Raw genomic sequence first — 16,623 nt, 5'->3', positions numbered from 1 at the left:
TTCTTTTGGGAAAGCAAATTGAAAAAATGTTTTGAACTATCTTCGATGAAACCTAGCTTCGGAGCCAACAGACAACATGAAAGGTTGCGCGAATCAAATTATCGCATAAAGTATTGAAACATATTTTTACAAACGATTTGCGACTTTTAAGAAAGAAGCACATTTTCTTTCTCCAGTAATTAAAAAAAATCTTCTTGAATGGCGTTAACGTTCCCTGTGGAATATTTGCCGTCTCAACGTATGCATTAACTAGCGTCATTTATTAATACTTAGTTGAGATTTCTTAAGCCAAATAACACGCATTGAATGTATTCCGAGGGGCAAGCTCTTGAATACGCGTGACCACAGTGCAAGTAGAAGGAAATTTCTTTGACGAAAAATCCCCCGGCCAGAATGGGAATCGAACCCGAACACCCGGCATGATAATGTGAGACACTAACCACTCGGCCACGGGTGCACTCGAAGAATCTAACGATATCATTGCCAGGAAATGAATAGCTGTGAAGCTGACTAGGTATGTTGGGTTCCAGTTAACATTCAATGTTGTTCATGATACCGGTATTGATACCGTTGAACGAGGGAGCGAAAGAACGGTCGAAAGAGCTAGTTCACGTAGGTGAACGGTTAGCGACTGAGCAATTCATCAGAGTGAACTGCTTTGCTCAACTTTGCAACAACCTTATTTGTTTCGTTTCTATATTTTTCCGTGACGGACAAGGTTAGTCAATGCGTATTATGGAAGCGTTGCGTGTTATGGAAGTGAAGCGTTGGTCACTAGTACTAACAGGACCACCGTTTGAAGTATTAAACGAGTTAAATTTACGGATTTCAGAACGGTTACAAAAACAAAATACAACAGCAGTTTTTTTCTTAAATTTTTACAAAAAAATATAACTTAAAAACTTAACCCTTTGCGGCCGTGATAAATTTTTATACGGGTGTCGTACTGATCGGAATAAATTTCTCTTGAAAGATCAGTGAAGCATGACATGCAAGAACATGAGAGATAAACGAAATATTTTTTTTTTCGAAACTCTTGATAAGTATTCACTGAACAGTGTGTTTTAATCTGATGTTTTTTTGTATAAAAATTATATAGTATAATTCACGATTCTTATCTTTCCAGACTACCGAATTTTGATTTGTACCGAATATCATTATCAACTATTCAGTATTTATTCATGAACACGTTTACGAGACATTGATAATCGTTCAGCTAAAGTGTAAACTTATGTATGGTTGCATGAAATATAAGTTTAGTATGGCTCCTTGCTGTGGCAATTGAAAGTAGACATACGACCGCAAAGGTTAATTCTACCCATGAAACATTTATCTTTTATAAACACATCTTTCAAAAGATCTTTTTTTTTACAAACTTTGTTAATGAACAATTCACTTTGATAAATTTTCTGTCTGTTCCTGCTCCAATAATCAATTTATATATTAAGTAACCGATACATGTATTTTAGGATTAACATGTTTTTTTCATCTTATGTTTAATAACAGATGAATTAATTCTAAGCATTTTAATTTCTACCTAAATTCATATATTCAACAACATGAACATAAAAGTATGAAATAGTTTCTGTTGCTGAACAAGAATATGCTTTTCTAGCAGAAAGAATATTTTCAATTCACTATAGCAGTTTACTTAAATATTTCATGTGCGAAAACACGTGGAATTATCGAGATTTTGGGTTTTAGTAACATATGCCACAAATTGAAAAAAGTGTAAACAGGTTAATCTCTTCACCTGGCATCCCTGGTTCGTTCAACAGATTCGTCAAAGAAAATATTCGTGATCAATTCGCGATGACAGTGCGACAGTATTGACAACTGGTGGCGACTTCCAATTAGGGGCGTAATTTAAGTCCCAAACTCGTAAGTGTAATCTCTATTAGATTAGAAGAAACGGAGCCAGTTTTTAAACGATGAAATTTGAATGGAAACTTTCATGAATCACTTTCACATCATTTGATTCAGTTACTTGAAATACGTATTGCTGACTTTCATTTGACCGTTTGTCTACACATTTCCAACATTCTCACTAGATATTTTCATTATAATAGCAAGTTGTCTTCAAAACTAATGTTTGCATATAAAAATTTCGCCACCTGCAAAAAAAAACCGTTAGTGTTCATTCTGTCTGAAAATCAAATTATTCTTTGACGCTCCCCTAAACTAGTAAACGACACTCAATGCCGTCTAAGATAAGATCAGACAATAGGGGGTCTTTTACGGACCAAATTTCTGTCAGTCGCTCATTGACTGATTTCGATAAATTTTGTAAACAAAGTCGATTTTTTCAGTGCTGCCAATAAAAATAAATAGCGTTGGATTTGTATTGAATTTATGAATAGTGAATTTCATGTATATTACGGTATTTAGTTTAAAGGAAATATGAACGAATTATATACAAGTTTACGTATGTGTTTTTTTACAATGGAATAAAGTGAACGGCAAAACACTCATTTGTCAATTTAGCTTCGTTAGGTCCCTAATGCGATTTCATATTTCGGAATATAATTTACATTGCTTAAAAGAAATGGAAAGTCTCATCATTCACTATGCAGATGGGAGAGTTGTTAGCTCTAGCTCGTAAATATGAAAAAAAGAAATGGTTGATACAATCTAGTTTGTATTTTACTGACTACCAATCACTGCTGACATGTTCTTTCTCGATGACTTGATATTACTCGTCAGGATATACCGCGTCAGAAGTACCGGTAAGTTTCTTCGTTTTTTTTTTTTTTCAAAAATTAGTGCTTTATTCTGCAAAAATGGTTACAAATTTAATGTTCAAAGAATTGCCCATCGCTAGTCACAACTTTTTCCCATCTTTCTGGCAATTCACGGATCCCTTTGCGGAAACAATCGGCCGGTTTGTCGGCTGACATCGAATCGATCCAATTTTTGACTTCATCAAAATTGGAGAAGTGCTGGTCAACCAGGCCATGTTGCGTCGCTCGAAAAAAGTAGTAATCGGACGGAGCAATGTCTGGAGAATACGGCGGGTGGTATCGGACCTCTCGTTTCGATTCGATGCAAAAAACCCTTTCTTTTATGCTGTTGGAGCAGTTGTTGTATTCCCATTGCTTTTAAACGATCGGATATGGTTTGCTGATCTACTTTAAGTGTATTTGCAAGTTCTTGTTGCGTTTGTGACGGATGTTGATCGAGTATCCTCCAATTCTTCATCTTCAAAGTCAACATTACCACTTTTAAACCGTGCAAACCACATCTGACACGTTCGCTCAGTTGGAGCATGGTCACCATAAACTTCCACCAAAATACGATGACTTTCCGCAGCTTTTTTCTTCATATTGAAGTAATGAAGTAACACTCCCCGCAAAAACACTCTCATTGGCAAAAAACTATGTTATTTACGCTTCAACTTTTTGACATATACTGAAAAAGACGCGCAATGACAGTAGCTTACCAACGAATATCTGGAAATTTGATTCACTGGAATAATAATCAAGTTACGCCATCTGTCGTAAAACCAAAGAAACTTACCGGTACACCTAATATTTTGATGATGTAACCAGCTATATAGAACAACGAATTTTGTTCCGTTCTGTCGAGGAAAGTTTTCGCTTCATCGACGGTGTACTCATAGTCGAATTCAATACTCATGTAATCCACATTCTCACTAAAATTAGATGAAGCTGAAATTCGATATGATGTCGATGCTGCTTCACTGTCCATCTACTTCTGGGCTGAACATTCTTCTCGCCGCTTTGATAGCAAGTCCATCAATCCAACAAGATGTTCTTGTGTATCGGCTGTATACGAAGCATTCGGTACTACGGTCATGTATTGCGAAAGAGTCGCAATTTTCAAGTTGTTCCTGAATTGCAATGAAGTTTGTTTTGCACGAATCAACGAGAACAGACTCTCCAGACAGTCTTGGCTTCGTTTTTGGACGATGAAGAAGAGTAAGAAGCCAGTTGTCTGATCTTATCTTAGAATGCCGTCAACGCGGATGTGCGATGATAAATGTACGATGTCGACATATGTGACGGCATTAGTGTTTATAAAAAAAATTACAACCTGTCAGATTGGCGGGCCCGAAGGCAGTGTTGACTCGTTAAAATATGAATGAACATTTTCATTTAAAATCAATTGATGAAATTGGATCAACGAAGTCCGAGACCATTTCGATACGACCGAACGTTGATATGCAAGAGTTTTTATGCATCGATCTCTCTACTTCTTCTACGCAATCGTTGGAATGACCGCTTTTGGTTTGTGGAACTATTTTTTTCGAATCGTTCTGCTCATGAATTTATTCACACAATAAAACGATAACTTTGCGTACAGTGGGACAAAATATCCAATATAATGATTCTTGCAATATTCGTGAAACACCAAACCACAAAGCTGTTACATTCGTCTGGTAGTCTCAAATTTGTCAGCTGCCCATTGTCCACCAACGCGCTCAGAGAATATGATTTATCGCCCATTCCATTACAATAATGGACTTGTACGGTATTATACTAAAATGGTAATACATCCCGATTATACCCACCACCGTTTTAGCACTTTTTTCTGTGCAATTAAATTTCTTTTTACCTTCCTCCTGTGGCACAGCTGCCCCAAACGGTAGCCAGGTTGTAGATTGTGGAACATTTGCCACCACCTTTTTCGACGGCACCGATTGTGGTGTCACAATAAAATTATAAGTGATCGTTAAAACGCCGATTGTATGGTAATATTTTCGACGCTGAATGCACCGCGATCAATGATTTATTGTTGTGGTGCAATCATCTGATATGCACACTGGTGCATCCTTACTGCTGGGTTAAGTGCTCTCTAAAACCGCAATGGAGACGGATGCGAGAAAAAAACGCTCAACTGACAGGACTGATACCTACAAACAGACGCCACGTACATTCAATCGCATTACATCATTCAATCGTCAAACATGGCTCCAATATTTAACCCACAATAATATCTGACAAAAGCTTTCTATCTCTATATCTCCCAAACTGAACTGCTGGCTGCCGCAAACCTTCCCCGATGATCAGTCCAATCCTTCTGTTCGCCGAGTACAGCGTCGAGGAATATCCGGATGGGCGCCGTGCTGCCGTGTGTCTCACGAAAGCCTCCACCATGGGGGCGGTAACCTTCTTCCTGATGACCATATCCCTCTTCTTTCTGCTCCCACTAATCATCCTCGTAGTGCTGTATGCAATCATCGCGAAGAATCTGATCGCCAGCAACAACTCGCGAATGAAGATACGACTCAGCAAACCGGAGCTCAGCTACAAGGCTCGCAAACAGGTGGTGCTCATGTTGGGGGCGGTTGTGCTCGCGTTCTTCGCCTGCCTGCTCCCATTCCGCATGCTGACACTCTGGATCATTATGGTATCGGAGGAAACCTTCCAAAAGCTAGCCGTGGAGAAGTACTACAATCTGCTCTACTTTAGCCGCATAATGATCTACCTCAATTCGGCCGTCAATCCGATACTCTACAACCTGATGTCATCCAAATTCCGCAAAGGTTTTCTGCGGTTGTGCAAATGCAGCCGTCTTTGCTCACAGTCTGGGCGGCGTGGAGGAAAAGTGCGTGGCAGATCAGCTACATTCACGACCACAACCACCTCGTCCTACCTCACAAGCTCATCGATTCGGAACAACAGTGAAAAATACACATTATCGTTGGACGATTTACGCTTCCATACACTCCGAAAGGACCAATCAAATGGGATTCTGGCGACAAGCAAAACGCCAAAGCCCTCCACCGATAAATCCGAAGAAGCCGGCAGCACCAGTGACGAAGACGAACCCTTCCAGTTAAGTAGATTCTATCGGATGAATCTGCTCCGACTTTATTCGACCCCGCTGCTGGTTTATGACGAGGATAGACAGTCGGCCGTCCCATTCCCAGCAGAGATCGATAATAACCAGTCCCTCGAGGGTGGAGCATTCAAGCGTCAAATCGGTGTGACCTTCAAGGAAGCCAACTTTGACGACAGCGGATCAATCGAACGTAGTCCCGAAGGACGAGCGGTCCGAAGCGATTTGCCTAATCCGTGCAAATTGAAATCCAGCCAGAAGCAGCAGCAGCAGCAGTGGCATGGCGGGGGCAAAATTTCACTTTCGCCGAGGCAAACCAAGCAAATGTCGTTAGATGAAAGTTTGCTAACACGGAGCCACCACTGTCCAACGAAAGCTGGTATCACGCCGAACAATGTTTGAAAAGTTTGAGTATTATCATTCAATCCGGATCAATTAACGTAACCCGAGACACCCGAGACACAGCGGGATATTCTGTATTTTTTTCCGATAGATATATTTTTATCGTTCGAATGAGCACCTCGTAGGGATCGTGTTCTTCGTGACGTTGTATATAAATTTTGTACCAATGATTCTTAGAACGCCGACTTATGTATCGTGATGCCTATTTTGTTTCGTATTGTTGTGTATAATTTCTCAAGATTTGCGTATCAGGGGTGGGATGCATTCTGGTCGGACAAATATTACGGAACCAATGTTCACAATCAAGCGCTTTGCGCAAAAAAAAGCATTCCAGAACACAGTACTGAGACTAAAATATGGGTTCTGAAAAAAGAATGTAGAACAATTACGAGGCATGTTCTCAAAACAAATAGTGAAGTACTGATAATTATTCTTACTTCAATTTAGATGTATCTTGATGAGGTAAAAACATTTTGTTAAACAAAAGCAATACCTTGATACGTAGCTTCATCTCAATATATTTAATAGTATTAGCATCGCAGCGGAGAATGGGACATACAAAATATGAATACAGTGGGATTACCGAATAAAATGATTATCAAACTCACCTATCGTCAATATTATGGTTCAGTGTAAGGTGCACAATAAAGTGCATAAAAAGTCTGGGTAAGTGCACAATAAAAATGAGCCATGCAGAATATTTCACCAAAAGCAAAAAATTTTTTTTTGCATTTTCTAGCAAATAAAATGAAAATTGTTACTGAGGTGTATAGTTAGTAATTCTATCTTACTATCGATATTGTATATATTAGGTTCTAAGTGTTTTATTACATCCACATCAACAACAGTCTACAAAAACTTCCATAATACCTACCCAATTCAATTAAACTAAGTGTTATTCGACTGTACCTAGCAATAGAAGAAGAGTAATTTGTATTTTAATTTACTCCAAAGATTTTTTTTTAATATTCTCTCTGCCCATCCTTTTGCACCCATACAAACCACTCGTCACAGTAGTTCCTTCCTTTTCGCTTGAAACACCTCTGGTTTGATCTGGAACACGAACGAACAGTCAGAAGTGCAACGAATTACTTCAGAATAATTCACTGCGGTTTTTGCATTGAGAACAATGTGATAATTGGGTAATTTGGTATCAATTCATAAAATCCGGAAGGTCATGGCATGGTTTAATGAATAGGAGTTTCAGATTCTGGACTGGTCAGCACGTTTACCAATTCAAAACCCTGTAAGTAACTGATGAGGAGTGATCAGATGAATAGTAGATGCAGATTACAAGCACTATGAGTGATTTGAAGAGCTTAAACGAGCAGTATCCTCTGCGTAGAACGAGATACACACTACAACATGGCGCAGTTTGGTCAAAACCAGCCCGAATGGGTTATTTGAACTGATTGAGAACTAAAGATGGCCTACAAATTAGAAACTTATTGTAATTCATGTTAAATTGACGTTAATTATGTAAAGGAATTAGAGTTTTTCCATCTGGCTCTATAGTTATGAAACACTGGAATTTTAGTTTTTTGAATATTCCGCACCTGAACACAACAATAAAGTTGGAATGGCCAGTCTTTTAAATGAAGATAGTTATTGTATTCTACACTATATACTCCAATTCAACCGACTTCTTACATATCTCTGGAAACTCAGAAAAAATGAGTGGTTCTATAGTTGTGAAACGTAGTGTACCATCAACCAGTTTGAGAATGCGAGCCCACCAACGAAAATGGACTAAAACTTATCGAGTTCATTGCCTCCAAGCACGAGGCCGTTCGTAGCTCCTTCTTCCAAAACAACTTCCATTATCGTTAAACCTGGAGATCACCACAGTAATCGGAAACACAAATCGATCGATGATCGGCACTTCTGACATCCTCGACGTCAGAACCTATCGTTGCGCTACCGTTGACTCAAACCTCTACCTGGTGATGGTTTGGACCGTCAGTCGTCAATTGCATAAAACATCAATGCTCTTTACGGTACCACCTACGACGACAGCAGAAACCGATCGTTGCTGAGCAATCCCGAATGAAATCGACAAACGACAGAACATGAGTATTTTTGATTCGAATGAAAGTTTGTATTCCGTTAGGGTTGGAGGAAATATGAGTTTTCCACAGCAATTGGGAATTTTTTGACTAACTGTTGAAAAGGGCGTATCGATTTTAGAAAGAGAAAATGGTGTGACAGCTTTTTGTACATCTGAACAATCTTAACGACCATATATTTGTGAAGCTGGACAATATCGGCAATATCACGGTTAGCCTAGCAAAACTGGCTAACCGTGATATTGCCGATATTGTCCAGCTTCACAAAGATAAAAGTTTTGTGATGTAATGTTATGTTTAAATTTCGGATACTGACCGAAATGTGCGACACTATAATTTGGAGCACGAAAACTTCAAGAGCACTAAATGACTTTTTTTTCCAAAATATATATTTTTATTAAGGCTCATATGGCATCAGCCTGGCAGGGCCGGGGGTTCAATATTTCGACAATGTTTGCCTTACAACTATGTTAGTAATAAGTAACCGATTACTCGCAGTTGGCTCGAGGTTAGTATTACAAGTGTTCTCATAATTGGGATGTTGCTGTCTGCAATTCTCTGTACGTGTGCCCGACACGGGATACTTCTTATTGGGATACAGCTGACCATTAATCAGCAACGCCCCCTAGTCTTACCCCATATCTAGCGTGGTGCGTCTTCTCGACTCGAGGAATCCAGGATAGAATGGTCACTAGCCGGCACAATCATCAGCTCGTGTAGAGTTGTCATGAGCAGTACAACCTTTGGCTCTTGTTGAATGATCAGTGGACTACACAACCTTCGGCCCGTGTATCTGTAAAGAGTGTGTGTATTGCCGCGACTAAGTAAAAGTTTATAGGTCGGATAGAAGGGATATGAAACAGGGACACATCGAAGGAAGCATCATTAAACGTTGACATCGGCGTTTCCGAGGAACAGGTATAGATGGAGCAGAAGATCAGGATCACGGCTACCTAAGATACCCCGGACGGGGATATTCGATTGTCTGCCTTGTGCACTCAATGCTCTGGAGAGCTGAGAGCGGGCAGCATGGAACCGGATACACGACCAGACAATATGATCGATGTCGTGGTAGCCTTCGCCACAATCACAAAGATTGTTTGCTGCGAACCCAATGCGATAAATATGTGCGTTTAGGTTGTAGTGATTGGACATAAGCCGAGATATCACGCGAATGAAATCACGACCTACATTCAATCCCTTAAACCAAGCACTCGTCGAGACCTTAGGGATAATCGTGTGTAACCAACGACCGAACTCATCTTCACTCCACATGCGCTGCCAACTTACGAGTTTGTGCTGACGAGGAATGTGAAAAAATTCATTATAAGCAATTTGCCTTTCAAAGAGTGTGCCTTCTGAAGCGCCCACCTTAGCTAGCGAGTCCGCTTTCTCATTCCCCGGAATCGAGCAATAAGAGGGAACCCATGCTAAGGTAATCTTGAATAATTTTTCGACCAAAACACTCAATAGATGTCTTATTCTTGTTAGGAAATAAGATGAGCATTTATCAACTTCCGTTGAGCGGATTGTCTCTATTGAGCTGTGACTGTCTGAAAAAATAAAATAATGGTCGATGGGCATTGTTTCAATGTAATGTTTTCTAGTGCGTAGTATATCGCACCCAGTTCAGCGACATACACGGAACAAGGATCTCTGTATTTTAAAAGAGGCACTGGTATTTTCATTGAAGATTCCGAAGCCCGTTTATGTGTGAACCATCAGTAAAGAACATTTTATCAGATCTAACTTTCCCATATTCTGCCGAAAATATCGGCGGAATAAAATCGAAGTGTAGATGATCTGGGATTCCATGCATGGACAGATCAAAAATGACAGAGGAATTGCAAAAGTATGGGAAGCAAACTTGGTTGGAGATGCCTGGTGTAGGGTGCACGTCGTGGGTAAAGTACTCATGGTATAAATACATAAAACTTGACTGAGGAGCCAGTTGGAGTAGATTTTCGAAGTTATCAATCACCAATGGATTCATCATCTTGCAACTTGAGAAAATTGCAGAAAACCCTAATTGCACTAAGACTCTGTAAACTTTCTTTGCATACTGTAAGTACCATATTTTTCTTGGCAATTCTTTTCACTTTTTCATGATTTTTGCTTTTATGGTTTATATATTTGTATTTTCATTTTCGAAAAAAATATTCCAAAGCCCGTGTTCATTTCTAAGTGATCTCTTAGCCTCAAGGAGGGAGCCCTGCTTGAAGTGTTCGGTCATTTTGATTATTGTTTAAGATATGTTTGAAGACGTATTTTCCTCGAGAAAAACGCGTTAAAAAAATTCTTACAGCAATACTATATATCTTGAGGTGGTCTCATACTTTTGGCTGTAACTTTCCAACGAAATCAAATATCGAAAAATCCTTTAATGACAACATTCCTGAGTGCATAAGCTTCCCAAAAATGCAAAAACAAAAAAGAAACGATTTTTTCGACTTTCGACGATGAAAAATGGAGACCGACTCTACTCTCAGTAGCTTCGCTTCGACTAGAACAGCTTCGGCAGTCGCCATCAACAAAAAATGAATTGACTAGAAAATGAATTGACTAGCGTTGACTAGCGAGGATGACTGATGAACTAGTCCAGTCGGTGGTTATTCTAACTGGCGTGACTAATGAATACAAATCTGCCTCTTCAATCAACTGACTTCAATCCACATTTCTACCCCCCTAGGAACGAAATTGTTACCCGCGTACGCAATCTTATTTTTACGTCCATATAAAGAGGAACGAAAACTTGATTTCTGATGCATTGTTACCCCATCAATGGACGGTTTATTGTCTACCCATCGTGAACATAAACCAACGATCTTAGACAGTTATCAGCAGTCGTCAGAAAACATACTCAGCGCTGCGCTTGAGTTTAATTTTCATCAGCGAGCGTTCAAAGCAATCTCGTATTCTCTCTTGGTGCGAAGTGCACAAAATTCATAAACACGACAGCGCAAAATGTACCTGACGCAGAACTCAGACAGTAAACATCTCTTCTCACTTGTGTGATGCGCTCCCGAGATGGAAAATGCAAGGTGGGAAGATTTTTGAAATCTGTGAAGTCACAGATTTTGTTTATGTATGTTACTTTTCTTATAATAGTCCACTGCATAGGAAAAGTGTTGTTATTAAAAGTAAAAGTAAGCAAATCGAATGAACGAACTAGTTTGTTTTCCTAAATCAATGCTAGCATTCAAAATCCTGAGGGCCCGACATTTTAACAGAATGTGAAATTTCAGTATTTTTGAAGTGTTCTAAACTTAATTTCAATTCAATTTTACTTCTTGTTACGTCGACCAAAAACGTAAACGAACAAAGTCAGAGTCACACAATCTTTTGTTCCTTTGATGAATAAACATATTCGTTGGTACATTCAATTTTGTACCATTTGAGTAACTGACTGGTATGCCTGGTGTGTGAACTTCCTATTATCCTGGCTACTAACACAATCAAAGTTCAACACAACCAAAACCCATGAATCTTCCCACCTTCTATTCTTAATCTCGATGCGCGTCTCATTCTATACACACACACATACACATCAAATGCTAGCGCCGGCTTTGTCTTCGCTCCTTCTAAGCAAAGCATAAAAACAACAGCGCGTCTCCATACGAATCGTATACGCTTGTGTGGAGAAAAATATCTCAACAGAGAAAGCAATCCAGATTCAAGCGCGCAGCGTAGAAATACGGCGCAAGCATGGCGCAAAATTCAGCGTAAAACTCAGCGCAAAACTGGGCGCAGAAACGGTGCTGACAACAAAACATTTCATCTGTGTTTCGGAGCGTGCTCATTCGCCAGAGCGCATGTGTACACAAGAAGTGGGAGCTCAACTGGGTACTAAAATCTTGTTGCACATCAGCACCGAGTTGCATTCTGAAGACTAGGTATCAGGTATGCTATAAAGGTTCTCGCGTTAGCATATTAGTAAATAGCGTGCAAAATAACGCACACACACACTGCACGCTATTTTCAATGTATGAGTAATTTTCGTGTACGATACAAACGAATCTAGCTCACTTGTAGCGTATGTCAAACCAAGTTGAACTCAAACATCGATGCATGCATACGATATACATGAGAGAGAGGAACGATTTCGTTTTTAGGGAAAGTCACTTCAAAATGCAATGAATACAATTTGACTGGGAAGAATGAAATGATACAGTCGAGTCGGTAGAGGGAGATAGCGACTAATCTTGTGACAATAGAATACAATGCGGAGGTCATAAAAAGGGCAAGAATCAATGGAACGGCATACAAAAATAGGAAGGGAAAAGTTCGAATCTTGTCACTGTCTAACGGCTTTTTCAAGTTGCAAATTATTTAGACAGCCCCGGAGTAATAAGCATATTGTTGTGCTTGCCTTGCCGCACAATGCACGATCGTATGCTTCGGAGATGCATAGTAAACCCTCAATAATCGACTCATGACCCTATTCGTTTGTATCGATTATATTGATAATTAATCAATACATAACCAGTTTTACAAGTGAAAAAGAACTGATAGAAATATACAAGTATGGAATCACCTCTTTGCGATACCGGTATTTCACTAAGCTTCATCTATTCAGAAGTTTCTTCAGATATGCTTGTAAGAAGTAAACAGCAAATCTTTCAGTTCAACCAAACCACAAGAAGAAACGTTTGCTGTCCCGTCAAGTCGTCCCATAGCATCCTCTGAGTTCACTGTAATCTGTCTGCCAAATTTGTCAGACTAACTGTTCTAATCTCCAGTTTAATCAAACATTTGACCCGCTGAATGAATTTCAGGTAGTAGCCGTTCATTCTGGCGTTTGATCCTTCAGAAATCGCTAATGGACTTGATTTACCAGACAACATTCGACTCGATCTTCAAAACAAACATCAATCATAGCTCTGCTTCTTTTTATCGAATCTTACATATCTAATTCCACAATGAGAAAAAACTCTACTATGTTCCATCGCTATAACAATTCAGATTTCTCATGGCTGCACGTGCGCGTGCTCAAACTTATGTAGATTACTTTCTATTTTCTTTTTTGACGTAGGACTACGCCTTTCATTTCTGTACCTGGATGTAAGTTCAAAGTTACGAAAATGAGAGCGTGACGCTTGGAGTGCAAAGTTTTGAGCGTTACTACCTCTTTGCCGGCTGAACGTAGTGGTGTGATAACCACTTCATTCGAAGGCAAAATTTGCAAATTTGAAGGATTGCTAATCAGTGACCCGGAAACTTGTTTTAATAGCTTAAAAATTACTTCGAAAACAGACTATTAAAATCACACAAATCTGTATATAAACGATACCGCTCGGAAATCCACTCAGTAATGATTGCGCAGCGGTTGATGCAAGATCGCCGGAGTCTGTGTGTTTCCCTACCACAGATTTCAAAACCAATGAGCCTGGGAATAGTGATCCCCGATTTTTAAAATTAATCGTTCATCAGCCAATCGAATACTTGTCAGCAGTTTGTTATTCGATACGATTAATCGCCCCTAATAATCGATTAATCGATTAATCGTCACACTAAGAGAAATAATTAGTTAATTTAATATTTCTCATTTGCTAGAAAGCCATCTGGAATCAAAAAAGTGTTCATTCCGCCTGAAAATCTATTATTATCTTTTACGCTCCCCTAAAATCGTAAACAAAGCTCAATTCGCGTTGACGGCATTGAACTTCGGTTACGAGTTTAGGGGATCGTCAAAGATAATGATTGATTTTCAGGATAAAACTGCAGCGGCCGTACGTTTTTTTTTTCTGGGTTTGAATCGATTAATCGACGTAAATTATTCGTTCGCTTCGATTATTGGTTGTGCAGTATTCGTTAGATTAATAATCGATTTCTGTAGGAAGTATTCGATTAATCGATTAATCGAACGATTATCGGGGATCACTACCTGGGAAAATCGGTATTGCAAAATAGATGCTAGGTGCGGGTACTCTTTTGTACTCGCATGCATTTCTGCAGATCAGATTAAGTTTCCCCAACACAGATTTGAAAACCAAAGAGTCTGGGGAAATCGGCGTTGCAAATAGTTGCAAGGTGTGGGTACTTCAGTACCCGCATGCATGCATGCATGCACAAAAATAAGCAATCTAGACAGAATTCGAACTCTGGAGCTGGCCGGAACTGGAAAGTTCAATGCATCGGAAATTAGGAAGAAACTTCGACTCCAATAACCAATAAGCGCATTTTACAGATATTGCGGGGATTTGGTGACTTCAAGTACACTAAAAAGGCCGAGAAACCGAATCTTACTCCATCACATACTCAGGCTCGATTTAATCTCACCAACAGCATAGGACATGCCGAAATGAATGAGATAACGTTGTATTCTCGGATGAAAAGAAGGTCAACCCAGATGGTCCTGATTGTTGTACATATTATTGGCATGATTTGAGGAAGAAACCCGAGGTCAAGCTGAGACGAAACTTCAGAGGCGGAACACTCATGGTTTGGGGTGGTTTTTCACGTCATGGCCAGGATTTTCAACCAGGATGAACTCAGAAAAGTACGTGGAATTACTGGAAGACGTTCTGGTACCATTTACCGAGGGAGACATCAAGGATTAGCCAGCACGTAGTCCAGACCTGAATGCAATTGAGAACCTTTGGGGGATTCTCGCACGACGTGTGTACAGCGGTGGAAGACAGTACGGAACAGTTCGGGAACTAGCAGCTGCTGTGAGAGCATTCTGGAGGTCCATCGCTGCTGCAATGCTGAACAGAATTTTCGAATCTATTCGCAAGAACGGAAAGCAAACTAAATATTTAATATTGTTTTCCCTTAAAATGTTAACTAAATCATTGTTTTCATTAATAAAACAAGAAGTGGGTTATTTCTGTGATATAACCGCAAGGTAGACGTAGGACTATCGTTGGCTCGGTAATCATTTATTTGAAATTACATCTGAATTAATTCTTAATGAATGAATTAATGATTATTTTGAAATATTGCTGAAAGTTTTTCTTTTTAGTGTGTGGGTGGATGAGTATAAGTATGGAATTGTTATTAACATAAAATTCAACTCTTTCGAACTTGTTGGTGTTCCAGAAACGAACCGATGTTATTTGAATGGCATTGTAAAAGCAACTGAACATGTTTGATACATGATTCATTTTTGTTTTCGTGCGAATAACGCGAGATTTTTCATGATCACTCCATGTGCAGAATAGAAACTGAGGGCGAACGAATAATTTACGTCGATTAATCGATCCAAACCCACGGGAAAAAAACGTATGACCGCTGCAGTTTTATCCTGAAAATCAATCATTATCGCGTTGACGGCATTGAGCTTCGTTTACGATTTTAGGGGAGCGCAAATGATGATGAATGATTTTCAGGCAGAATGAACACTTTTCTGATTTTAGCAAATGAGAAATATTAGTCTAACTAATTATTTCTCTCAGTGTGACGATTAATCGATTAATCAATTATTTGAAGCGATTAATCGTATCGAATAACAAACTTCGATTAGCTGATGAACGATTGATTTAAAAAATCGGGGATCACTAGATGCGAGTAAAAGTACTCACGCCTTACGTGTGTCCGCTATGGTTTCTCAAACACTAATGCAAGCGAGCAAATAAAATCACAGCTTGCATGTATTCGCTATGACGCTTTCTCCAGGTGCCTATATTTTGCGTCCGTGTTCGGGAACACATTGCGATCACCAATCATCATCAATGAGCTAGATTGTTATGATTTCAATAGCTTGCTTTCAAAGCAATTATTAAGCTATTAAAACGATTTTTGGACCAATAGACGTTGACATTTTATCTTTCGGATAGAGTGATTATTATACCACTCCATTCAGCCGGTAAGGAGGTATTAACGTTCAAAACCTTGCACTCCAGCGTCACTCTATCGTTTCCGAAACTTTGAACTTACACGCCGGTACAAAAAGGAAAGACGTAGTCCTACGTCAAAAACTAAAGAGATTTGGAGCGTGCCGAGATATCCGCATGCGTCTGCTATGGGGAAATCAAAGCGCGCGAAGATGGCACATGCAAGCTGCGTGTGCTTTTTTCGCTTGTGTTTGTGATGATCGGCATATGTGTTCCCGAACACGAACGCACGATCAAGGCGCCTCGGTTTTTTCCAGGTCCACCAACATATTCAAAAGAGTTGAATTTCATGTGAGTAATGATCGATTAGCGATTTCAAAATGTCATTTTACTGATTGCCTTGCACCATCGAAAAGGGGTAACTTTCCAAAAAATCTACTGTTCAAACATTCTAGAGCCGACCAGTAGGAGCTCTGTATTTAAATGCGCAATACATTCAGATACTAACTGAATCAAGCTTCATGTACTACTCATTTTCCCCGCCTCGAACTGACTTCGTGGAAATGTAGATTTCCCAT

The 16,623-nt window shown here is 39.5% G+C and overlaps 1 protein-coding gene across 2 annotated transcripts in view; it reads left to right on the top strand.

Moving 5' to 3' along the window:
• Positions 1-16,623, top strand: part of LOC129766954 (growth hormone secretagogue receptor type 1) — a 162,024-nt gene that overhangs the window by 117,486 nt on the left and 27,915 nt on the right. The window contains exon 4 of one of the 2 annotated variants that reach the window (XM_055767578.1): positions 5,031-8,399. The exons of the other annotated variant lie outside the window; for it this stretch is intronic. Within the exon in view, the coding sequence (XP_055623553.1) occupies positions 5,031-6,204 (1,174 nt within the window). The 3' untranslated portion in view covers positions 6,205-8,399. Of the gene's footprint in view, positions 1-5,030; positions 8,400-16,623 lie in introns of those variants that run through there. 2 annotated transcript variants of the gene reach the window in all.

The sequence above is a fragment of the Toxorhynchites rutilus genome, chromosome 1 (genome assembly GCF_029784135.1).
Source record: "Toxorhynchites rutilus septentrionalis strain SRP chromosome 1, ASM2978413v1, whole genome shotgun sequence".
Lineage (NCBI taxonomy): Eukaryota > Metazoa > Arthropoda > Insecta > Diptera > Culicidae > Toxorhynchites > Toxorhynchites rutilus.
Note: the sequence above shows the minus strand (reverse complement) of the source record. Positions and strands in the feature narration are given on the sequence as shown.